This window comes from Delphinus delphis, chromosome 3 (genome assembly GCF_949987515.2).
Source record: "Delphinus delphis chromosome 3, mDelDel1.2, whole genome shotgun sequence".
Classification (NCBI taxonomy): domain Eukaryota; kingdom Metazoa; phylum Chordata; class Mammalia; order Artiodactyla; family Delphinidae; genus Delphinus; species Delphinus delphis.
In genome coordinates, this window is record NC_082685.1 from 2,179,729 (window position 1) to 2,202,871 (window position 23,143).

The 23,143-nt window shown below is 60.8% G+C and overlaps 2 protein-coding genes across 5 annotated transcripts; one reads left to right on the forward strand and one right to left on the reverse strand.

Annotated features, from left to right (window-relative positions):
• Nucleotides 1-242: 242 nt before the first annotated feature.
• Nucleotides 243-8,185, reverse strand: TMEM259 (transmembrane protein 259). 3 transcript variants are annotated; one of them, XM_060007261.1, is made up of 12 exons: nucleotides 7,804-7,933; nucleotides 5,876-6,190; nucleotides 3,630-3,905; nucleotides 3,019-3,118; nucleotides 2,796-2,906; nucleotides 2,387-2,509; nucleotides 2,207-2,307; nucleotides 2,068-2,125; nucleotides 1,894-1,977; nucleotides 1,672-1,804; nucleotides 1,500-1,599; nucleotides 243-1,385 (listed from the first exon to the last, which is right to left on the reverse strand). In XM_060007261.1, the coding sequence occupies exons 2-12, from the start codon at nucleotides 5,918-5,920 to the stop codon at nucleotides 840-842; spliced, it is 1,677 nt and encodes a 558-aa protein (XP_059863244.1). In that variant the 5' UTR covers nucleotides 5,921-6,190; nucleotides 7,804-7,933; the 3' UTR covers nucleotides 243-839. The 3 variants fall into 3 exon arrangements, with proteins under 3 accessions (XP_059863244.1, XP_059863243.1, XP_059863242.1); XM_060007260.1 differs by lacking the exon at nucleotides 5,876-6,190 and having other exon boundaries at nucleotides 1,894-1,974; nucleotides 7,804-8,185; XM_060007259.1 differs by lacking the exon at nucleotides 5,876-6,190 and having other exon boundaries at nucleotides 7,804-8,184.
• Nucleotides 8,186-8,565: 380 nt separating this feature from the next.
• On the forward strand, nucleotides 8,566-22,329 carry CNN2 (calponin 2). 2 transcript variants are annotated; one of them, XM_060007263.1, is made up of 7 exons: nucleotides 8,566-8,641; nucleotides 18,476-18,597; nucleotides 19,116-19,182; nucleotides 19,287-19,424; nucleotides 20,353-20,469; nucleotides 20,622-20,768; nucleotides 21,326-22,329. In XM_060007263.1, exons 1-7 carry the CDS (start codon nucleotides 8,585-8,587, stop codon nucleotides 21,599-21,601), a joined length of 924 nt encoding a protein of 307 aa, XP_059863246.1. In that variant the 5' UTR covers nucleotides 8,566-8,584; the 3' UTR covers nucleotides 21,602-22,329. The 2 variants fall into 2 exon arrangements, with proteins under 2 accessions (XP_059863246.1, XP_059863245.1); XM_060007262.1 differs by lacking the exon at nucleotides 8,566-8,641 and adding an exon at nucleotides 14,564-14,722.
• The last annotated feature ends 814 nt before the right edge of the window (nucleotides 22,330-23,143 follow it).

Below are 23,143 nucleotides of genomic sequence, written 5' to 3' on the forward strand. Positions count from 1 at the left end.
GCTAGAACAGCTGGAGCAGCGCATCGCAGGTGCACGCGAGAGGCTCCACCAGGCGCTGGTGCGGCGCGGGCAGCTCCTCGCCCAGCTCGGGGACGGCGCCCGCCACGGGCCGCGCAGCCGGCTCCAGGCCTCCGAGGAAGCACCCGTGGCCGCCCAGTGACGCGGGACCAGGCCCTCCTCCACCTGCAGCGGGGGCTCCGAGGGGCCTCGCCTGGCCTCCCCGCACACACAAACGCTGGCTGGACGCTGTCAACAGTTTATTCTATATACAAACACCATTTTGTACACTGCAATTAAATAGAGTGGAATGAGCCCTCTGCTCCATTCCTCACGGTGTAACTTGGGTTGGGCCACCGGCCGTGTCTTCACCCCGAGCAGGGCAGGACCCCGGCGCCCCCCGTGGCCGCGTCCGGGGCCCCAGCCTGGGCGTGTGGGCTGGCGGTGGAAAGGCACTGCACACGAGGGAGCACCAGCTGAGCCGGCCCCACTCGTTTCACCTTGCTCAGAGGCTTGCCCGTTTTGCCCTGGGACAGCTCACTCCGGACCTTTCACCAACCCATTGCAGAACCTTCCATGGAGCCCCCATCCCTTCTCCCACCCTGGCTCATCAGCCAGCCGAGTGGGCCCACCATAGACAGGGACAGGCTGCAGGCAGGCCCCATGCCCTGGGGGAGAGAAGCCCGCCTCCAAGCAAACCTGATGGACTCCAATACCGCCTAAGGCAGGCTGAGCAGTCCCAGAGCCATTGGGGACAGCCTCCCTGACCCCGGAGGGCTCCAGCCAGGTCACACCCAGCTGGCCTGGATGGCCAGGGACAGAGGCGGTGAGCTGCCCACGGCTCAGGAGCCGACCTCTGAGGGCGCATCCACTGGAGCCATGGACGCAAGGCTGGGCCCACTCACCCCAGCGGTCTGCGGGGCTGTGTCAGACCCTGGGGAGTCGCTTGTGGGGGCACTGTCCTGGGGGGCCCGAGGGAGCGCCCCACTGGGGCTGAGGGGGCTGGCCGGCCGCCGGTCCAGGAGAGAGGCGCTCAGGCCAGATAAGAAGGAGGCGTCTGTGATGATGGCAGCCGTCTCTGCCATCCAGCCCAGGTCACCACTGGCTGCTGCGGCTACCGAGGCCGCCGCGGCCACCAGGGAGCTGGGTGCCTCAGCCATGGGCCCAGGGCCTCCGCCACCACCCTGTAAGCCAGGGCCCAGGGCAGGGGGCTGGCTGGTAGAGTCGGGCGTGGCAGCCGGGGTGCCTCCGTTGTTGTTCAGGTCGTCTGGCAGGGCCGTGGGGCTGCCAGGGCCCAGCGGGGGCGTCTGCAGCAGCATCTCCTGGACGCGGATCTGCTGCAGAATGGCGGGCAGCTCGTAGTGGTGGAAGAAGTAGATCATGGAATGCTGGGGGGCAGGCACTGGGTCAGGCGAGGCCCAAGCCAGAACGCAGCCTCCGCAGAACCCCCGACAGGCTGGATGGACCCCGGGGTCACCAGTCCCAAGGGCAGCCCACCTCACCTGGATGAAGAGCCAGGAAGTGACGAGGGCCAGGCTGCTGTACTGCCCGTTGAAGCGGTAGTGGTAGGCGTAGAAGGCGAAGTGGTACAGGTAGAAGAACCTGCGAGGGGGACAGTGAGGCGCTGCCCACCCGGCTGCCCCCACCCTGGACCACACAGACCCCGGTGCCCACCGAAGCCAGTGCCGCTTGCTGGTGTTGGTGTGGCAGCAGATGGCGTCATACTGGTCGGCCAGCCACACGATGAGAATGATGTAGAAGGCCGTGGTGGTGTCGTTGAAGAACTCAGACATGATGGCCTCCATTCCTGTGGGGAGATGGGAGAATGCTGGTTGAGGGGGACGGGCAGGTGATGGCCAGGGCAGGGGGCAGGGCATGGGAGCACAGGGTCCTCACCCACGAGGGCCAGGATGACGGTCAGCAGGGGCGCTGCGGGGAACGCGATGGCCATGTTCATCTCCAGCATCTGCAGCAGGTCCACTGCGGGCAGAGGGTGGCGGGCGGGCAGACCGGGTGAGGCGCCCGGTGCGGGGGTGGTGGGCGGGGGAGATGGCCAGCGGGGAAACTCACCAATGAAGACGAAGATCTGGTGGTGGGAGTAGCGCAGCAGCATGGACACGCTCAAGGTCTGCAAGCAGTGCAGCGTGAGGCCTGGGGCCGCCGCCTCGCCCCCCGCCCTCTGGCCCCCCGCTCCGCCCGCGGCACTCACGAAGATGACCATGATGACGAAGGCGGCCAGGTAGGATGTGCGGGCCATCCACATGCTCACGAAGCGGTAGTGCTCCCCGGACACCACGTTCCGCAGGAAGCCTGTGTGGGAGGCAGTGAGCCTGCGCCCCAGACCACCCCGGCCCTGCCCCGGCCCCGCTCACCCGGCTGGGCCCCGCACCCTTGTTCTCCTCGTTTTCCGCCAGGCCTTTCACACTGGACATGAGGATGTCGTCGTAGCCCAGGAACTCAGCCAGCAGCAAGCGGCTGAAGCGGTCCCCGAAGCACTGGTCCCGCGTGGGGTCTGTGGGCAGGACCGTGACAGGGGTGTGCACCTGGCCAGGCCCCCGCCAGCCCCAGTCGTGGTGGAGGCCCGGGGAAGGCCAGATCTCCATTTGTGGGAGTGGAGGAGCCCCCGCCCACCCCCGACCCGAGCAGTGATGTGCATGACGGCCCCAGAGGAACAGTCAAGGGATGAAGCCTGGGAAGCTTCCCTCAGCTGGAGAGCACGGGCGGGCCCCCCAGGCCCCGGAAGCGAGTGCTTCTGGGCCACCCCTCCCCCAGAACCTCACTCTGCAGGTGACACTCACCCAGGGTGACCACCATGACTGGGATGCTAAGCCGCTGCCGCGTGGCCTGCGACAACCGCAAGAAGCCGTACTCCAGCGAGTACTCCACGATGTACTCGTCCTGCGGCCACGCTGTGGGTGGGACAGGCCTGGTCAGCCCGCGGAGCCTCTCTCCCCTGGGAGGGGCGGGGTGACCGCAGCCCACCGGGGGCACTGGCCTTTAGCTCCAGTGAGCAGTGAGTACCTTTTGTGGGCGTCTCAGGGAAGGGGAACTCCTGGCTGTCGTTTAGGGCCTCGGGGCCACCTGGTGGCTTGAACACCTTGGGCTCGATGTCCAGTTCAAACTGCAGAGAGGGAGGCAGGAGTCAGCAGGCCCATGGTGCCAAAGGGCCGGGCCTGGAGGCCTCTCCCTCATTGACTGACTGGAAGCAGATACGCCCCTGTCCCATCAAAACCCTGACCCCCAACACTGAGCTCCCTGAGAGCCTGTCTCCGGGTGAGGGTGTGGGAGGGATGCGGCCCCCTGCTGAGGTCTGCACCAATACCCTACCCACACGGATCCCTGGCCCGCAAGTTCCTGGCCTCTGGCTGCCCAAGCACAGCCCTCCCTGCGGGCTGTGGGCCCGTGTCCACTGCCATTCCTCTGCTGACGGGGCGCTGCATCACCAGGATGCCCAGAGCCGCCTTCCCGGCTGTATCTGCCCTTGGCACCCCCGGAACTGGGCCAATCCCTTTCACCTGACAGCTGGGAAGCAGCCCGGGGTGCCAGTTGGCCGCGAGGCCACGGGAGCGGGAGCAGCAGCAGACAGGGAGGCCTGTGGCCCTGAAGATCAGGACCGCTTCCAGCCAGCTCACCTTGACGGAGCTGTTCCCAAACACCTCCACGGTCAGCTCCTCCTCGTCGTCCTCACCCCCCAGCTCCAGGCCTCCCGGCCCCACAGCCAGCCCAGGGAAGCTGCCGCCACCACTGCAGAACTGCAGAAGGACGGGCGCGCGGCTCGAGTTGTGCTGCACCTCCACGCGCAGGACGCCCTCTCTCGGCCACTCGTCCCGCACGTGCTCCAGGCAGTTGATGGGCGAGCGGGAGAAGACGATGTGGATGTAGGCCAGGACGAAGAGCACGAACAGGGCCTGGGGGCGGGGGGCGGTCAGCACGGGCCCAAGCAGAGCACGTGGTGCCATCACCCAGCTGCCCCAGGAGAAAACTCCCGACCTCACTGGCTAAAAATGGCCTCCCTCGCCGGCCGGGCGCCCTCTGCACCTCTCCCGGGCCAGCCTGAGCCGCTGAACACAGCCGACCCGCTTGGCCATGCCAACGGCCCCATGGCAGGGCTCGCCCTGTCCCCCGAGTGAGACGGGACAGCCCTAACTGTTCACTGGGGGGATCCTGACACAGGGCCACATCTTGGGACGTCTGTGGTGATCGTGACTGGGGGGCTCCCGGCATCGAGTAGGCAGGGCCGGGGAGGCTGCTCCACACCCCACAGCGCCCAGGATGGCCCCCTACAGAGAACGTCCCATCCCCGATGTCCACAGTGCTGAGGAGAGGCCCTGCTTGACGTCACCCCAACCCCCTGCTCCAGGAGCCCCCGTCTGACCGTTGTGTTTCTCATGGGGTCCTGGTTGGCCAAGTGTCACCCTTCGGCCTGGACGCCGTGTCAAGGGCATCGCTCCCGGGGTGAGTTCCCTGTGTGGTACAAATGATCGTGGGGGACCAGAGTATGAAGCCGCTCCTTGTCCTGTCAACAATGATGCTCAGGGGTGTGGTGAACTTCCGGTGGCCACGCGGCCACCGGCAGGGCCGCCAGCACCTCGTCCTCTCCATGCCCTGCCAGGAGCACCACAGGGTGGTGCCAGCGCTGGCCGTGGAACTCCCGGCTTCCTCTCTGGAGCCTGCCCTGCAGACTGGGCACGGGCTGGGTCAGCAGAGCACCCGCTCCTGTCCTGACGGGGCGGTAATCAGAGCACTGCTGATTTAAGCAGAGACAGACTACACATCCCAAGCCCCTGGGGTTCAGGTCACGGCAGACAGATGCTGAGCTGAGAACAGAGCTGGGACCCTGCCTGGGGAGGAGGGGCTGGGGAGGCAGTGGGGAAGTCCAGCTGAGGCCCCCACGTCTGCAGAGCCTCCCACAGGCCAGCCTGCGCCACGGCCCTGAGACGTGGCCACAGGCCAAGCGTCACTCGGGACCCCCAGCACCTCTCCCCAACGTTGTGTCTGGGGACCTGGGAGCTGGCGACGGGAATCCTGACAGTGTGGGACCCACAGCACAGCAGGGTGAGGTCAGAGAGCTGACCCACAGCGCCAGTCGTGCCCTCTGGGCCCAGATGTCCAGCAGAGCCGTGTCTGGGACACTGTCTGCTCTGGGCCATAAGGACGACGCTGTACAACGTGATGAGATACCACAAAAAGTGCTGACACGCAGGATGGCCCGATGCCAGGGGCTGCCCGAGCACTTCCCCCGGAGACACACGTGCCTGCCATCACCCCCAGTTTGCAGATGAGGAAACCAAGGCACAGAGACCACGCGGCCAGGAGGGGTGGAGCCAGGAGTTCAACCTGGAACACACGCCAGGCAGGGCCAGCTGGGCCCCGAGAGCAGGGGCACTTGAACGGACGGGGGGCTGGTGGCACCATGACCTCGCTGAGTGGCCCCCATGACCCCACTGTCACCCTGGCGCCCCCTCCAGCACCCCTCACTGGTGTCTGCTCCATCACTGTCCTTATCCGGGTCCTGAAACCCCAGGTGGGGTCCATCACCCTTGACTGAGTGTGTGGGTCCCCAGAGGTAGGCCAAGACTCTCTCACCCCTTGACAAGGCTTGCCCCAGATCTGGACTTGTTTCCCCACCATGGAACAAGCTGTCTGCCCAGGCTTCCCTCCCCCTACAACCTATCATCAGACACACAGGGCAGCCCTACCCACGCGGGGAAAGCAGGGTGTACTCAGCAGCCCCGCCCACCTCGCTCTCAGGATTTCAGGAGTCTTGTCCAGGGCCTTTCCTGCCCTCTGCCTGCCAGCTGGCCTGGCCACCTCACAGGCCCTGGGTGCTCCAGCCCCCCAACCTCTGGCACCCTGTGACCCCCATGCTCCAACTCACCAGCCACACGGCTGCGCCGTCCCGCCAGCTCCAGGGCCTCTGCATGCGCCGCTTCTGCTACCCACCTCCTTCCTCGCAGCCTGAGGCTGCCTGATGTGACACAGACCCTGCCCTGCTGGCTGCCGTCTCTCCCCCTTCCTCCTGGTCACCCTACTCATCGCTGGGCCCAGAGACTGGCACGAGGCGGCAAAGAGGATGGCAAGGGCGGCTCCCGCCAGCAGTGAGCAGAGAGGAACAGGTGCCACAAGAAGAGGCTGGGGAGCGGGGCTGGGAGGGGAACTTGATCTCTGTAGCAAGAGCCCAGAAGCTGGGCGGCTGAGAGGCAAAAGAGCAGAGCTTTCTGGAGCTTGAGGCGGCCTCAGAGATCAGCCAGCCGAGCCCTCCCTTTGCACACGAGGGGAACCAAAGGCGCCAGGGGTCAGGCAGGCTCTCGGGGAATGAAGGGCCTCCTGGTCGCAGCCCCAAGGAGAGAGGAGGTGCAGGGGGCTGAGGGCAGCCCGCTCACCCGGCCCCACACACCAGGGACGCGGCCTGGATGTGCAGCCCATCTGCTTGGCCAGCCCAACCCCTGGCCTGCTCCTCGGGCAGGAATTGGCGAGACAAAGCCACTGAGGCCGGGCTCTCAGGGAAAGCTCAGCTCCACGGGGGGCCCCACCTCACACAGGGCACCCCCTCGAGTGACACGGGCTCCTTCTGAGCGTGTCGGGAGGAACAGTGCTTTGTTCCCCAAGCCAATCACGGCCTCACATGGCCTTCTGCCTACGCCCCAAGCCGCCCATGGGTTCCAGGATTGGGGTAAAGGAAGGCCGACTCAGGAATCCTCCGGAGTCCCACCCCCACGCCCCCGCAGGGGACGCCTGCCGCTCCGGGACCAGGGGTTTCAGGCTGGGACCCGCACCAGGTCTGCGGGACGGCTCGCACCGCTGCCACCCAACGCCAAAGAGCTGCCGGCTCCCGACCAAGCTGGCCCAGCCGGCACCCCACGCGCCTTGCCCGCCAGCTCCAGCCCCCTTCCTGCAGACGAGGAATCCGAGCTTCCTCGGACATCAGCACCCCTGGCCCCGGCCCCCGCCCCGGGGGCCACTCCAGGACGGGACACGAAACAAAACAGCCATTTCTCCACTTCCTCAGACCCTCCAGGCAGCCGGGCTCGGCACCCAGCGAGCTCCCTCTCTGAGTTAAGACCCCTCCTTGGAGGAATCTGTGCCGGCCCTCCCGGCACCGCTGAACAGCCGAGAGCTCTGCCACCCGAGCGAGGACAAGGGGCGGGTCCACGGGAGGCCCCTCACAGAGCCACCTGCAGCACCACTGGCTGGACTTTGCCACTAAGCCCCACGGCGTGACCTCAGCTAGGTCACCTTCCCCCCCGGGGTTCAGAGCGGGGAGAATCCGAGTGGAGGCAAGCAGAAGGGCCCGAGGAGAAGAACCCCAAGAAAAAGGGGGAGAGGGAAGAGGTGCAGGTGGGCGGTCCGGGGGTGTGTTCTGGGAGGGGGCAGTGGCGGTGAGGCCCGGAATCCCTCGAGTCTGGGGTTCGGGGCCAGGCCAGGCTCGGAGAGTGGGGAGGCGGTCATCCCGGACTGAGGATCCCAGGCGGCAGGGCCGGGGGTCACGGGGCTGGGCTCCGGCCTCCGGAGGTGGGGGACGCTGGGAAGGGCGAGGCGAGGGGTGGGGTGCGGCCTGGAGGGGGCTGGGAGTGAGTTTCTGGAGTCGGGATCAGGGGCCACTAACTGGGGGAGACCCGGGCCTTCCCGGGTGGGAGTTTCTGGGTAGGGGGCCGGGGGCGGCAGGCCTAAGGAAAGGGTCCCAACGGGTAGGGCCGGGCCTACGCCACCGGGTGGGAGGGGCGCGCTGCCCCGGGCGGGGTCAGAAGTCGCAGACCTGGGGGAAAGGGTCCGGCCGCCAGGGTCAAGATTCGGGGCCCCGGTCACCTTGAGCAACACGAAGAACTCGAAGAGACGACGGAAGGCGGGCGGGAAGAGGCGCGAGTAGGTGACAGCCATCTTGAAGAAAAGCGCATGGAAGAGCCGGTCGCGCACGTTGATGAGAGGATTGGGGTTGAGGTTGGGGGTGCGAGGCCCACGCGGGGGGGCTGGGCCGCCGCCGCCGCCGTTGGGCCCGGGCCCCGGGGCCCCGGGCGCCGCGAGCTCCGACATGCCCACCGTCGCGCCTTAACGGCCCGCGGGTCCCCGAGGACGCCTCCCCGCCGCCATCGGCCGTCCTCGCCACCGCCTCGCTCCTCACGGCCGCCCGAGCGCCGCCGCCATCTTCCGCCTCCGCGCCCCAGCTGACGCCAGCGAGTAGCCGCGCCGGCAAGAGCGGCCTCCCTGCGCCCGCGGGGAACGCTGGGATGCGGTTGGGCGGCCCGCGGCGGCCCCGCCCTGTGGCCTGGCTCCCGGGTAGGGAGCGGCGAGGGGCGGGGCTGCGTCTGGTCCGGGTGTTTTGCCTATCGCCCCCACAAGCCTCCGCGGCTGCAAGAAGGCGGGCGGTAAAATTAGTAAATCTCTGAGGAATTTAGAGGTGTTAAAGTAAACTGAAAGGAAATACGACTGCTGGAGATGTTTTTTACTTGGCGCTCTGGAAAACTATGCCGAAGATAAGATTACGTTAGGATGTTCTAGCTGAAAAGTGATTTAATTTCCGGCCTTTAAATAGTCTCGCGAAAAAATTTGGTTTGAGTGTTTTAAGAACCTCCCTTCCCCACCCAGGCAGATGCACGAATTGGGTGTTTTTAAAGGTTGCAGTTTTATCCCCGTCTTCCGCCGAACGGTAAAAAGCAATATAACTTCCTTCTTTCTCCGCTCTTGGGGTCGGTTGGGGCGTTTACCTGAGCGCCTGGCCGCAAGCAAAACAGGTTAAACAAGGTCGTTTTCTTTGTTCTTCCACCTCCCAGCTGCGATTCCCCGACCTTTCCGGCGCGTGGAAAACAATTTTTCCACGGAGCGGGGGTAGGATTGTTCAGGCGGTAATGCGAGCGAAGGGGGGTGGCAGATGAAGCTTCGCTCGCTGGCCAGCTGCTCACCTCTTGCTGTGCGGCCCGGTTCCTAACAGGCCGCGGACTGCTACCGGTCCGCGGCCCAGGGGTTGGGGACCCCTGCCCTAGTGACTTTAGCTCTTCCTTCTGAGAACCGGGCCGCTCAGGTGGGTCACCTCCCCATCTCTCTCCTGCTCCCTGGCCGCCAGGCCCCTGTCCCGGCCATTCGGGGATGACGGAGTGGACAGGCCTCCTCCAGCTAAAGTGGGGTCACGAAAGGTCCGTACCTGGCCCTGCCTTCCTCTTGGCTGCCACCGGGTGCCCGCCCGCGGTGTCCCAGGCCTGGGGTCCCTCGTCTGGACCACATACACGCTCACTCATCTTTGAAACGTCTCGGCGCCTCCCAGCAGCCATGGTAGTAATAGGACCTAACATTCATTGAGTACCTACGGTATGCCAGGTGCTTCCACCTCCTGCTCCAAAGCAAGGCGGGGTGGGCTGCGGCAGGAAGTGTGGAAGGGCAGGAGGAGCCGGAGGCGAGGGGCCTGGGAGAGGATGCCTGACCCTGGGGAAGGACACGTTCGTGTCCCAGGGCCTGCACTGGGTGTTAGGGACACAGCGGCGGCCAATGCAGTACCGGTTCCTGCCCTAGCAGAGCTCAGGGACCAACAGGAGACAGGCAGACCGTCAAGTGGATATCTGGTCTGGTTCCCGATGGTGACAATTCCACTGAAGGGCACAGTCAAGGCCTCTGAGAAAGCCCAGAGCATTGGGGTGGGGGTATTGGTTCCTGGGGGTGGGTTCCTATTCTGAATTGCACTGGGTGGTCAGGGAGGGAGGAGACTTTTCAGCTGTGACCTGGAGCCTGAGAGAACCTTCCAGACCTACCTGCCGGCTTTCATAATCGTGGGAGCCCCACTCCCTGGAGGTGGATGGGTCTACCACAACCAGGAGGCTAAAATCATTCTCTTCCTGTTTCACAGGGAGTGCTCTGCACAGGGCCTGGCATACGGTAGGCATTCAATCGATGCAAATTCTTTTTTTTTAAATGAATTTATTCATTTTATTTATTTATTTTTGGCTACATTGGGTCTTTGTTGCTGTGCGCAGGCTTTCTCTAGTTGTGGAGAGCGGGGGCTACTCTCCCTTGCGTGGGCTTCTCATTGCCGTGGCTTCTCTTGTTGCGGAGCATAGACTCTAGGCGTGCAGGCTTCAGTAGTTGTGGCACGCAGGTTCACTAGTTGTGGCACACGGGCTGAGTTGCTCCGCAGCATGTGGGATCTTCCCAGACCAGAGTTCAAACCCATGTCTCCTACATTGGCGGGCAGATTCTTAACCACTGCGCCACCAGGGAAACCCGTAAACTTTACTTTTATTGGTGTAATTTGTGTGGAAATGGGCCCGTGTGGCAAGCAGCTGCTGTGTTGGGCAGCGCCGTCTAGTGCTCACTCCCACACAGGGAAACATGCGGCCCTGGAGAGCAAGTGAAAGTCATGATCACAGAAAAGGAGTATAGCGGGAGATGGGGGCGGAGAGAGTTCCAAATCTAAGCCAAAGACGCAAGGAAGGACCAGACCCCAGGCCCGCCCTTCTGGGCACAGTCGGGAATTTAGAAGATGGGCTGGATTTCGGAGGATGCTGTGGTCATCATGTGGTACCTGTTTGGGATGTGTGGGTGGCATTGGGACCTGGAGCCTGGGCTGGGGCTCACTGAGAAGGTGCTGGAAGGTGGACAGTGAACAGGCCAGGTGGAAAGAGTGTCAGGCGGAGGGCGCAGCCAGGACAAAGGCCCTGAGGCAGGCCTGGCGCTGATCATTAGCGGCAGAGCAAGGAGAAGCCCCCGTGTCTGGAGCAGAGTGAGCAAGGGAGAGCGTGGGGCCTGGAGGACACCTTTGTTGAGGGGGCAGTGGGCAGCCATGGAGGACTGGGAGCAAGGGAGGTTCCTGACCTAACAGGCTTGAGATTTTATTGTTACTTTTTTTTTAAATTTTGGCTGTACCGGCTCTTAGTTGTAGCATGCAGGCTCTTTAGTTGAGGCACGCGAACTCTTAGTTGCGGCATGCATGCGGGCTCCAGTTCCCCGACCAGGGATGGAACCCGGGCCCCCTGCATTGCACGAAATCTTTACCCACTGGACCACCAGGGAAGTCCCTGTTGTTACTGTTATTTTGTTTTCGCTGCATCGTTGGGGCCATAGGACCCTCCGGGGTCTCACTCAGAGCCCTGACACTGCAGGGAAGGGGCCCAAGCCCCTCACCACACCTGCAGCCCCTGTGCGCAGCCACCCAGACTGCCAGGCCCCACCCCCATAGCCCAGCACCGGAGGCTGAGGCTCTGGGGTTTCCTGCAACTCCAGGTCCTCCAGCCCCTGGCCCACGTCCCTCTGCCATCGCGGAGGAGATCCTGCCCCAGAATACCTACATCCACCCCCAGTGAGCCTGCATCATTCCACACCTCCCCTACCCCCAACGCAGTCTCCCTGGTATCAGTCTAGGACAAAGAGGTGAGTGCGGGGGCGGGGGGGCGGGGAGAGGGTGGCTGGTCAAGGGCGGAGGACAGCTGCAGAGGCCCCAGACCTCCCTGCCACGTTCTGAGGCTAAGCCAAAATTCCTAAGATTTTGACATGTGTTGAGTCAACATGCCCTTACCTCAGCTGACTGGGGATTGGAACCCAGGCCCAGGTGGGGGCCGCTGAGGTCATAGGATCATACAGAACCACATAATTCTGTAAGTTTTAGGTCCTGGGGGAGTTTCTCAAATTATAATATGACAAGCTTTTGGAACCCCAGGGTTTCAAAATCTGGGATGTCTGATCTGAATTTCTTGAGTTCCAGGAGGCTGAGAATCTAGACCATGGGTCAATAAGCTTTTTTCTTTCTTTTTTTCTTTTTTAAGCTTTTTTCTGTAAAAGGCCAAAAAGTTAATATTTTCAGCTTTGCAGCCCAGGGACTACTCAGCCACAAGCAGTCTGTACACAAACAGCTGGGCGCCAATAAATCTCTGTCCAAACATGGAAATTTGGATATTATATGATTTCCATGTGTCATGGAATAGTATTCTTCTTTTGATTCTTTAAAAACCTCTTAAAAATGTAAACACCATTCCTAGCTCGCGGGCTATACCGGAAAAAAAAAAAATAGCATCTGAATTTGACCCACAGTCCAGAACAGCGTTGGGCAGTAGAAAAATAAGACAAACCATACACAGAATTTTAAATGTTGGCTCATGTTAAAGAACTAAAAGAGAATAGTTTTTGGTCATATATTTCACTTCACTTGATATCTGGGAAATATGATCATTGCAACAGGTAATCGATATGAAAAATGATGTATGAGGTATTTCACACCTGTTTCTGTCCCGTGTCTGAAATCTGGCCTGTTTCCCGACACTGACGTTTCCTCGGAGACACTCATATGTAGCCCGACTGCGTAAAACTGACGCTGAAAAGGAAAACGCGTGCACACCCAAATGGTTTCACGTATACTCAGACATTTTCCAAAAACTGGATCCGGTGTTGGTTTGCACTTTTAAATTGGAATCAGTTAAAATCAAGGAAAGTGAAGGTTTCCCTTCCTTGGCGTTGCCAGCCACACCTCCAGGACTCAGGAGCCGCACAGCCGGCGGGACAGGGCCCAGGAGGGCATTCTCGGTGCCATCTCGGTCCCATTGGTCACCACTGGTCTAAATGCCAAGATTTGCGTCACCCAGCACTTATGTGGTACCTACAATGTCCCAGGCATTTTTCTGGGCACCTGGTGAATGTCAATGCCTGGGAGGTAAGCCCATTTCTCAGGCGAGAGACTGAGGCCTGACGGCATTGGGGGGCTTGTCCAGTTCACCAGAGGGAAGGCAGGCAGGTGGTTCTAAAGTTTGGAATCATCCAGGCTCAGTCTTCTGTGGTTTAGCTCCTGTCCAGCCCTGCAGAGGCCCCACAGCCGCCCGGCGCCCCAGACATGGCCGGCCCCTGCACTGGAGTATGCCTGCCTCGGTGAGTATCAGCGGGTGTCACGTGCAACTTCCCTGTCCAGAGGCCCCCAGCTCTGGATGGTGTCCCTAGAGAGTCACTGGTGGCCCCCCTGGACAAGCACCAGGGGTCGGGGCATGACAGGAGGACCATGGGCGTGTTGCCGGCAGCCACTGACCACCCCAGGCTGGAGTAGGTACTCAGGGGACTGGCTCGAGCCTCCTTCCCCACAGTACCCTGAGTCCTGCCCACCCCCGTGCCCCAGCAGGACCTGCAAGGGGTCCACTCAAACCGCCCTCTGCCCCCACAACTCCCCACCTAGACACTGATGAACCACCCGTTCCCACACTCCACCTCACTGTCTCATTGTTGACCACTGGTTCCCATTTCACACATGAAGAAACACACCCAGCAGGGAAGGGACTCACCCAAGACCACCTGGCTAGGACTTGGACCCTGAAGAAAGCCTTCAGATAGATGGAATGGGAGACGTACAGTCAGGGAAAGTCAGTAGCTATCCGGGGAGTGGGGTGCCAGGGAGGAGTGCTCCCAGGGAAGGACAGGGTGAGTCATCTCTAAGCCCTCACAGAGCCCAACCAGCCACTTGTCAAATGTGTCAAACTCCTACTTATGCTTCAGAACCCCACACCCCACATCCCCTCTTACATGCCTCTTTCCTTCACCCCTCCAGTGGAGCACCCACTCCCTCCCCTATTTCCTCCACCGCCGGTCCCTCCTTCTGTCCTGTACCTGCTTGCATGGAGCAGGGGTGCCTATGCCTGGGTTTGTCTTCCCAGGGATGGACAGGGCCAGAGCCAAGATCTCCTGGGAGCCAGTATCGCCTAACAAGGGGCTGGCCCAGAGGCCCCATCAGGGAGCTTTCAATGAATGAATGAATAGGTGTGTGAATGAATGAGTGAGTTACTGAAGAAATGAATTTATTTATTCTATTATTAATTTATTGATTTATCTGTACAAGCAGGCAGCTCCTGTTGAGTGCCAAGTGTGTGCCTGGCCTGGTTCCCTTGGCAGCCTCAGCCCTACCCCCAAGGCATCTCCTGACTTCAACTCTCTGTTGTTTCACCCCCTTCCCTATTCCCCACCATCCCTCAGCCCAGAATTGAAGGCCCCTTCACATCCCCTACTTCCCCAACCTATCAGATTGATCTCTACACGCTTTCAACCACTGACGGTCCCTCCAGGTCTTTGCATGTTCTGCCAGGAACACTAATCCCTTTTGGACTGGCGAACTCCGACTCATCCACCGAAGCCCCAGCACCAATGGCCCCTCCTCTGAAGAGCCTGCCCTAGTTCCCTTGCTAACCACCCAGCTAGGAGAGTTCCCAGAAGGGGACCTAGACTGGGAGGCGCCTCTAAGTGGCAGAGAGGGGGTTCCTCATTAGTGTCCCAAGGGAATTAGGGTCCCACCCAACCATTCCCCCCTGCCATCATCGTGCAAAAGAGTAAACTGAGACCCAGAAAGGGTGAGAGAGCCGCCTTGGGGCTCCCAGCAGGGAGAGGGCAGGGGTGCCGGGTCTCGGCGGTGCGGGGCCCCGGTCCCTCCCTGCCTCAGTCTCCCGTGGGTTCAGAGAGGGCGGGGCCCTCCGGGCTTCTGGTGACTGGGTGCTGCGCCGGGGCGGGGGTCGGGCGGTTGAGGGGCTCAGGAAGCCCGCAGCCGCAGGAATCCGGCGCCGAGCGGCCTTATAAGGACATGTGCGCCGGGCGCCAATCAGCGGCGGGGGCGGGGCGCCGGGTCCGCGTCCCCCGCCGGCTCGCCTGCCAGCCCGGCCGGCCGTCCGTCCCGTCCCGTCCCTTCCCGTCCCTTCCCGCGGCGCCGCGCCCGCCAGCCATGAGCTCCACGCAGTTCAACAAGGGGCCCTCGTACGGGCTCTCGGCCGAGGTCAAGAACCGGGTGAGTGAGGGGCGCACCCCCGCCCCGCCAGCCCAGCCCGTCGCACCCTCCGCTGCTGCAGGGCGGGCGACCCGCCGGATCCCCAGCGTCGGGGGCGGCCCTCCTTCCTAACCTCTGGGGGGTGCCCCCGAAGCTCCCCCAACTCGGCGGAAGCAGTGAGGTCTGTGCTCTGGCAGCCCCCAACATCTGGGAGCGGTTGGGTCTACCCCCTTCCCCAGCCCTGCGCCTCCAGCCCTCCCCCGCCGGAAGCCCCCAGTCCACCGCTCTCAACCCCCCAGCCCTGGGCCCCTCCAGAGCTTCAAGGCCTGAGAAGGCCCGAGGGAACCCCAGCGGCCCCCTTCTCATCCCCCTCCCCCACTTCTGCTTTTGGGGCCACTTAAGCTTAGGGGAGGGGAGGGGAAGGGGGCGGGCCGAGTGTTTGTGAGAAGCCCGTTGCCCCCCCCAGGAATTCCCCGACCTCTTACACCTGGGAGGCGGGGCACCCAGGGGGAAGGTGGAGTTGAGGGGGCCTGCCTTCCACCTCGCACCCCCTGCTGTTCCTTTCCACATTCTCTTTGTCCCCGTCTGACAAACTTTAAAGGGATAGCTAAGGCGTCCGCAGGACCCGTGGGATCCCCTGAATGTGACCCTAAGATGTGGGTTTTGTAACTTGCAAATGCGGGCTGGGACCTGGGGACACACTTTTAAAGAAAGCACTTGTGGTTCTGGCTCAGAGAGAGGGGCAGGCACGTCTGCAAGGCCACACAGCAGGGTCAGCGCACCTAGGGAGAGAGGAGCAGAGGATGATCCCAGCCCTGAGGGAGGTCCTAAGCCTGACCCGCAAGGGTCATCCAGCCGGAAGGGGGAAGGGGAGTGTGTCATCCCTGTCCACCCGACACGCACACACCGACACCTGGGAGTGTGGTCCCACAGCGGCAGCCGCCCCGCCGGGAGCCTGCCTGGGCACGCCGGGGACACAGCCCTGCCAGCTCCCAGGCCCCTGCCCGGTCGGCACTCCAGGGCCTGCAGACACGAGAGAGAATTTCCGCATCACCTCTGTGAGCCCCAAGGAGCCTCCTTCCAGCCCGTTTGGGAAGTCGAGGGACTGAGCATGGTCCCTGGGCAAGCTCCCCATGATTCCCCCTTAAACACACAATTCCCCACTCCAGCAATAATGCCATGGTGAGGAGGGGGGTGTTTACGGGCCCCACCCAGCGCCAGGATGGTCTAAGACCCCTGGTTTGCACACGGGATTCAGAGACATTGCTCAAACTGCCCAGAAGCACACAGCTGGCCAGAGGCAGAGTCAGTCAGGACTCGAACCCAGACCTGCCGCAGCCACTGCCCCATGGTCACTGGTCCTCCTGGCAGTGCAGGCATCTCCCCTGAGGCAGCAGGAAGTGGGTGAGTACAGCACCCCAGCGGGGTGGGGGCCGCTTCCTGCAATGGAGTCCGTGGAGCCAGATTGACAGCTGCCTTGTCGGGGATGAGGTCAGAAGGCTCCCTGTGACCAGCCCTCAGTTTGCAGGTCTGGAGAATGGGTGGGCCACCCCCGAATTGGAAACCAGGTTCCTGTGGCTTCTCAGCCACGCCCCATCCACTTTACCAGCTGCTTGAGAGGAGGAGGGAGACCCGGGGCCCTCTCTGCCCAGCCCCCCAGGCCTCAGTCCCCCACCCCGCCATGGCCCGGAGGCAGGCTGAGGTCCAGTGTATCCCTCTGAGATCCCTGGCCGGCTGGGGGGCCTAGACCACTGGGAACAGCTGGTCCCGATTTAGCAGGGAGGCAGCGGCTGCATTCCTGGCAGTTTGCGGTGGGGAGGAATGTGCTGAAGGCTGGCTGGGCAGCCACTGCGGGCGGGGCTGGGCCCTGCGAGCCGTCGGGGACGGGGCCCAGCTGGGCACGCGGGCCAGGCGTCCAGACCAGCCTGCCTGCTTCAAGCTCGGCTCTCATAATGACACCCTCTGCTTCCTCCAGCCCTGCTGCTCCCCGGCCTGCGGGAACCAGAGGAGACCCGCGGGAACTAGAGACCCGCGGGAGCCAGAGACCGGGCAGATGGGGTTAGCAGGCCAACCTCCCGCCTTTGTGGCCCCTGTGCTCTGGGCGGCTCAGCCCTGGTCCTGCATCTGGGGCTTTATATGCAGGAAGCAGGAAGCGGCGCCCAAGTTTGGAAAGCCTTATGAAAACAATTCAAACATAAATGGGGAAACGGAGGCACAGGGTGAAAACTTTCCATGGTCACGGGGAGCTGGGGGCAGAGCTGGGAGGAGGACTTGGGGCTGCAAAGGCAGCCCTGGGTCCCTGTGCCCTCCAGATGTGTAGAGGAGAGGAAAAGAGACGGGCAGGGATGGCGTGAGTAAAGGTGGGCAGGGGTCTGGGGTCGAAGCCCACCCAGCTGGGCAGCCAGGTCCTCAGCTTCTTCCCACCCCTCCAGGGAGCCGCCCTGGGGCTGCCCGCACACCACACCGTCCTGGGTCTCCCTGGGTGCTGTGAGATGCTGTCGTGGGGAGCAGGGAGTGTTGTGTCTGTGGACAGCAGTGAGCGCTGATGCAGGACCATGAGCATCTTTATCCAGAGACAGCCTGAGCTGGATGGCGCGGCTCGTAGTGAGGATGGAACGTAAGCTAGGAGATAGATCATATGGCAGAAGGTGGAGAAAAGCTAGAAAGAAAATAAAGGAGGGCTGGGGGTGGAGGGGATGAGGAGGGCTGTCATAGCCAGGTAGTCAGGGAGGTCCTCTCCAAGCTACAGCTGGAGTGAAGGGAGGGACCCAGCTGTGCAGACATCTGAGTCCAAAGTGACAGCATGTGCAAAGGCCCTGAGGCAGTAACTGGCCCTGTGGCCAGTTCAAGGGGCAGAGAAAGGTTTGGTGGTTCCTTAGTAAGTTAAGCTTAGGATTATCTTGTGACCCATCAATTCTACTCCCTGGTATATACCCCAAAGAATTGAAAACAAGTGTTCAAATAAAACTCGTAAATGGATGTCTATAGCAGCTTGATTCACAAGAGCCAAAAGGTGGAAACAGCCCAAATACCCATCAGCAGGTTAATGGTTAAACACGTGTCCCTCCACACACGGTAACATCACTCAGCCATGAAAATGGGTGAAGCCTGACACTCGCTACAGCGTGGATGGACCCTGAGACCGTGATGCTCGGTGAGAGAAGCCAGACACAGAAGGACACACAGGGTGTGATTCCATTGATGGGAAACGTCCAGAACAGGCAGATCCACAGACACAGAGACTGGATTCCTGGTTGTCAGGGACTGAGGGCAGGGAGGAGTGGGAGGTGGCAGCTTATAGGGACGGGCTTCCTTTTGAGATGACGGAATATTCTGGAACCAGACAGAGGGGATGGTTGCACAACCTGGTGAATGTACTAAATGCCACTGATTTATGAGCTTTAAAATGAGCTTTAAAATGGTACCTCTTGTGTGTTTCTCAACACAATTTAAAAACAACAGGGAAAGGCCAGTGTCTCTAGTGCTGGGAGACCAGGGAGGTGGCGGACGTGGGGGCAGATCCCTCCAGGGCCGTGTTGGCTGCCCTGTGGGGTTTGACACCAGTGAAAGTAGATTAGCCCCGACGATTGTCAGTGAGAGATTTGGGGTGGTTTATCTGTGCTGATGGGAAAGGGTCTGCTTGGGTGGCGTGGGGACCTCTAGGCCCCTCGGTCTTTTCTTCCCCTGGAGCCCTGGGCCCTGCCGCATTAGGAGCTTCACTGGGCTCCCGCTGGGTATGTGCTCACGCCAACACTGTGCCCTCTGCCCCTCCAGCTCCTATCCAAATATGACCCTCAGAAGGAGGCAGAGCTCCGAAGCTGGATCGAGGGACTCACTGGCCTCTCCATCGGCCCCGACTTCCAGAAGGGTCTGAAGGATGGGATCATCTTATGCACGTGAGTGCGTGTATCCGCATATGCTCATCACCCTGACTGTTCTGCACAATGAGGTCACGCTCCACGTGCTGTGTGACGCCTGCTTGCTTTTCCTGATGGGTCTCTGGTCTTTCTTGCTCTTCTTCCTTTTTCTTGTGTTACTGCTTTGTCTAGGATCTCTAATGTGGAGCATCCTCTCGGGAGAGCCTATAACATTTCTGGAAGACCTTCTTTTGCTGCACCCTATTCAGCCGTGGTTCACATTCCATGGTTTGCACCTTAAAAATGTTAATGGAAATTCCCAGATTCACTCCCCAAACTTGGTGGTTCTGGACTATACTCCCAGTGCTGGTTATTGTCACTCTTTGGCATCTTTACATCTTTGGTGGGTGAAGACTGGATTGCAAGAGGGGAAACTGAGGCCCAGGGAGAGGCAGTGAGGTTGGCCAGGAAGGCATGAATTAGTCTCTTGGGTCTCTGAAGTCCTGCTACACTAATGGAGGTTCCCTTTTCCCCACCATCCCATATGCCCCCCCCAGACTCATGAATAAGCTGCAGCCAGGCTCAGTCCCTAAGATCAACCGCTCCATGCAGAACTGGCACCAGGTGAGGGACAGGGGGGTGGAATGAGGATGGGGCTGGGGGACCCCATCTGACGGGGGGGGGGTAAGACCGAGGCCCCTCACTCTCCTTTTCCTGCTTCCTCCCAGCTAGAAAACCTCTCCAACTTCATCAAGGCCATGGTCAGCTACGGCATGAACCCTGTGGACCTGTTCGAGGCCAACGACCTGTTTGAGAGTGGGAATCTAACACAGGTGCAGGTGTCTCTTCTTGCCCTGGCCGGGAAGGTGAGGCCCAGAGAGGGGCAGCAATCTGCTCAAAGTAACACAGCGAGCCAGGCGGGGATTTTCAGACGCTGTTCATTCATTCCTTCACAAAGATTTCTGAGCACCCACGAGGCGCCGGGCACTTTGGATCCAAGGGTGACCAAGGCAGACACAGTCAACCCCTTTATGGGCAGACAACGAACAAATCTCCATTTTTTTTATTTACAAAAAATTTTATGTTAGAGCATTTTTAGGTTCACAACAAAACAGAGTGGAAGGTACAGAGACTTCCCGTCTACCCCCTGCCCCCACTCATGCACAGCCCCCCCTACTTTACATAATCAGTGAACCTCCGTGGACATCTCCTTAACACCCAGAGTTCCCATTAGGGTTTGCTCTTCAAATCATTGTTTTACAAATTATAAATCGTGAGAAGTGCCTTGAAGGAGAAGAAAGCGTTAGGCCGATGTCTAGGGTCTAAAACAGAGACCAAGACGGGCTGGAACAATGTTTCAGGAGGAGGAGGTTTTCATGTCAGGGAATTGTGTTCTGAACGGTGCTTTCAGAAGCCCCCTGTGATTGCCACGTGGGTAGTGAGGTGGGGAGACCAGGGAGGAGTGGGGGACAGGCGTCCAGGGGAGAGACGATGGCCGTGGCCTGGCCGAGTGGCTGGGGCTGGGTAGAAGGAGGTGATGGAAGGTGAGAGAGATAGGAGGTGATGACGCCCCCTAAAATTCTTGGCCTGTGCAGCTGTAAGGCTGGGGCTGCCATTGCCTAGGGAGGGAAGGCTGGGGGCCACAGGGCTGCTGAGCCCGAGGTGTTGGGCTGCTGGTGTGGGGGGCAGGTTGCAGCCAGATACCTGGGCCTCCCCTGGGCTCACACACCCCGGGCCTGGCTGGGGGGACCCGGCTGCCCCTCCCTGATACTCCCACCCCCTCTTTCCCCCCAGGCAAAGACAAAGGGGATGCAGAGTGGCGTGGACATCGGCGTCAAATACTCGGAAAAGCAGGAGCGGAACTTTGATGATGCCACCATGAAGGCGGGCCAGTGTGTCATCGGGCTCCAGGTGGGTGCGCGGCTGCTCCAGCCCCAGGGTGCGTGGGTGGTGGGCTTGTGATGCGACCCAGGCCCTGTCCAGCCTGGTAGCCCCTCAAGTTCGGGGCAGGGTCTGGAGGCCTGGTGGGGGCAGCCTGACCTCTCCCACCTGCGTCCCTGCAGATGGGCACCAACAAATGTGCCAGCCAGTCAGGCATGACGGCGTATGGCACCAGAAGGCATCTGTACGACCCCAAGAACCATATCCTGCCCCCCATGGACCACTCGACCATCAGCCTCCAGATGGGCACAAACAAGTGTGCCAGCCAGGTGGGCCTCCCCAGTCCCCCCGGGCCCCCACCCACCTTACCAAACCCTGAGGGCTCATCCCTGTTGCTGAGAGCATCTCCCGCCGAAAACCACTCTGGGTTTCCCTCCTACCCCTCTGGCCGTGCCTGCTCTGACTCTGCCTCAGCCTGCTGTGTGTCCCAGGGGAAGTTACCAGCTCTGTGCCTCAGTTTCCCTCAAAGTTTTGCCCAGAGGCCCATCCAGCTCTGATATTTTTAGACCCTGCAGTTGTCACTTTTCCTGCTATGTTGGTGTATCAGTGTGATGCCTTTGGAGCATTCAGGTCCTGGCAGGCCTGAGCCCCAGCCTGGGGAGCTTCCTGGCTGGCAGGGAGAGAGAGCTGGACCCAAACACCAGATCAACTCAGCACAGAGTCAGAAAAGAGAGGGTTCTGAGCAGGGCTTGGAAGGATCTGTAGGAGTCTGCACTGTGAGTGCAAAGACAGGGAGGTGGGAAAAGGTGTGAGAATTTAGGGGAAGTTCTCTGGGGCCTCTGTTTCCCCTTTTCTTCCCTCCCTGACGCCGCTTCTCTCTCTCCAGGTGGGCATGACGGCTCCAGGGACCCGGCGGCACATCTACGACACCAAGCTGGGGACAGACAAATGTGACAACTCTTCCATGTCCCTGCAGATGGGTTACACGCAGGGCGCCAATCAGAGCGGCCAGGTATTTGGCCTGGGCCGGCAGATATACGACCCCAAGTATTGCCCGCAAGGCCCAGCGGCCGATGGGGCTCCAGCGGCTGCCGGAGATGTCCCAGACCCGGGGGAGGCCCCAGGGTACCCCCCCTACTACCAGGAGGAGGCAGGCTACTGAGGCGCCCATGCGGGCTGTCTCCCATCATTGCCCCATCCGGGTTTTCGGGTTTTTCTGTGTTTTTGTCTTGTTTTTCTTACATGTCTGAGTGCTGCCAGCTGAAGGTCTGGGGAGAAGGGGTGAAGGCCATATCCAGATGCATGTGGGGTGGGGGTCCCCGCCAGGGCACCTCCAGGCATGTTTCCTAACAGGCTTTGGGCCAAGTTGCAGGGGAGAAAGACGAAACCCGGGCAGGGAGGGGGACCGACCCCAAGTGGTTTCCGGTTGCTTCTTCCCTTCTTCTCTTTTCTCTGCCGATCAGTTTGTGGTTTCTGTACCCACAGAAGTTTCAGGCCGTTTTAGTGAAATGAAAATACTTTTTTTTTTTCAGGGGAATGGTAGGGGGATGGTGGAGGGGGCTACTGGGAGAAGGTCAGGCCACAGTCCCAAAATATTTTAGGCCTCGTGAGGTACTGGATTTCCCTAGGACCCTCAGACCACCGGCCCTGTCCCCTGCCAGGGGCCCAGTTGGGATACTGAGGCCCAGGCAGGATAGTGCAGTTCTGAGTGGTTGAGGCAAAGCCAGAAACCCCCATACTTGTCCCCACACCCCACCAAATACTGCACAGGGACCCCCACCCAGAGGCCCTCCCGGGGACCAGCCCCTGCCCAGGAGCCCTGGGACCAAGAAATAATGTGAAATACCGACTGTGGACCAAAGGAAATAAAACCTCTTTTTCGGAAATGAAGGTGCTGGAGTTGGTGCCCAAGACAGCCTGGGGGGCGGTGCCTGGCTTGGATACCTTCTGGGGTCCTGGGATCTGGGGGTGGGGGGGACCTGGGGGTGGGGCAAAGGGCAAACCTGTAAGTAGGTCCTCAGGACGGTGGCTTCATCCAGCCTCCAGGCCTTTGTGCATTTACTCGTCCCAGAGTACCCTCCTGGCAAACTCCTATTCATCCTTAAAGCCCCAGTGCCAACAACAACACTCTCCTTTCTTCTTTTTAATTTATTATTATTATTTTTTGTGGTACACGGGCCTCTCACTGTTGTGGTCTCTCCTGTTGCGGAGCACAGGCTCGGGATGCGCAGGCTCAGCGGCCATGGCTCACGGGCCCAGCCGCTCCGCGGCATGTGGGATCTTCCCGGACCGGGGCACGAACCCGTGTTCCCTGCATCGGCAGGCGGACTCTCAACCACTGCGCCACCAGGGAAGCCCCCAAACTCTCCTTTCATGGAGCCCTTCCCACCCTTCTCACCTTTCCCAGCACCTCCAGAGCTGTGGATCCACACACTTGTTTCATTAGGACCTTGTGAAATATACCCAATTTTCTGGAGAGGGAAACATCTGGAGGTTTCTTCCAAATCAGGGTCACCATCGTGACCCAAGATTCTAATCTTAGGATGTTGAGGGCCCCCTCCCCCTTCTGCCATCGCCTGGCCCACTGTAAGGACCGAGGAATGTTTGTGGAATGAATGAATGAACAAATGATGACTCTAGTCGAACCCCCATTTTCTGGATGGGCAAATGGAGTCCCAGAGTATTAGGGCGAGTTTGGCTAGGG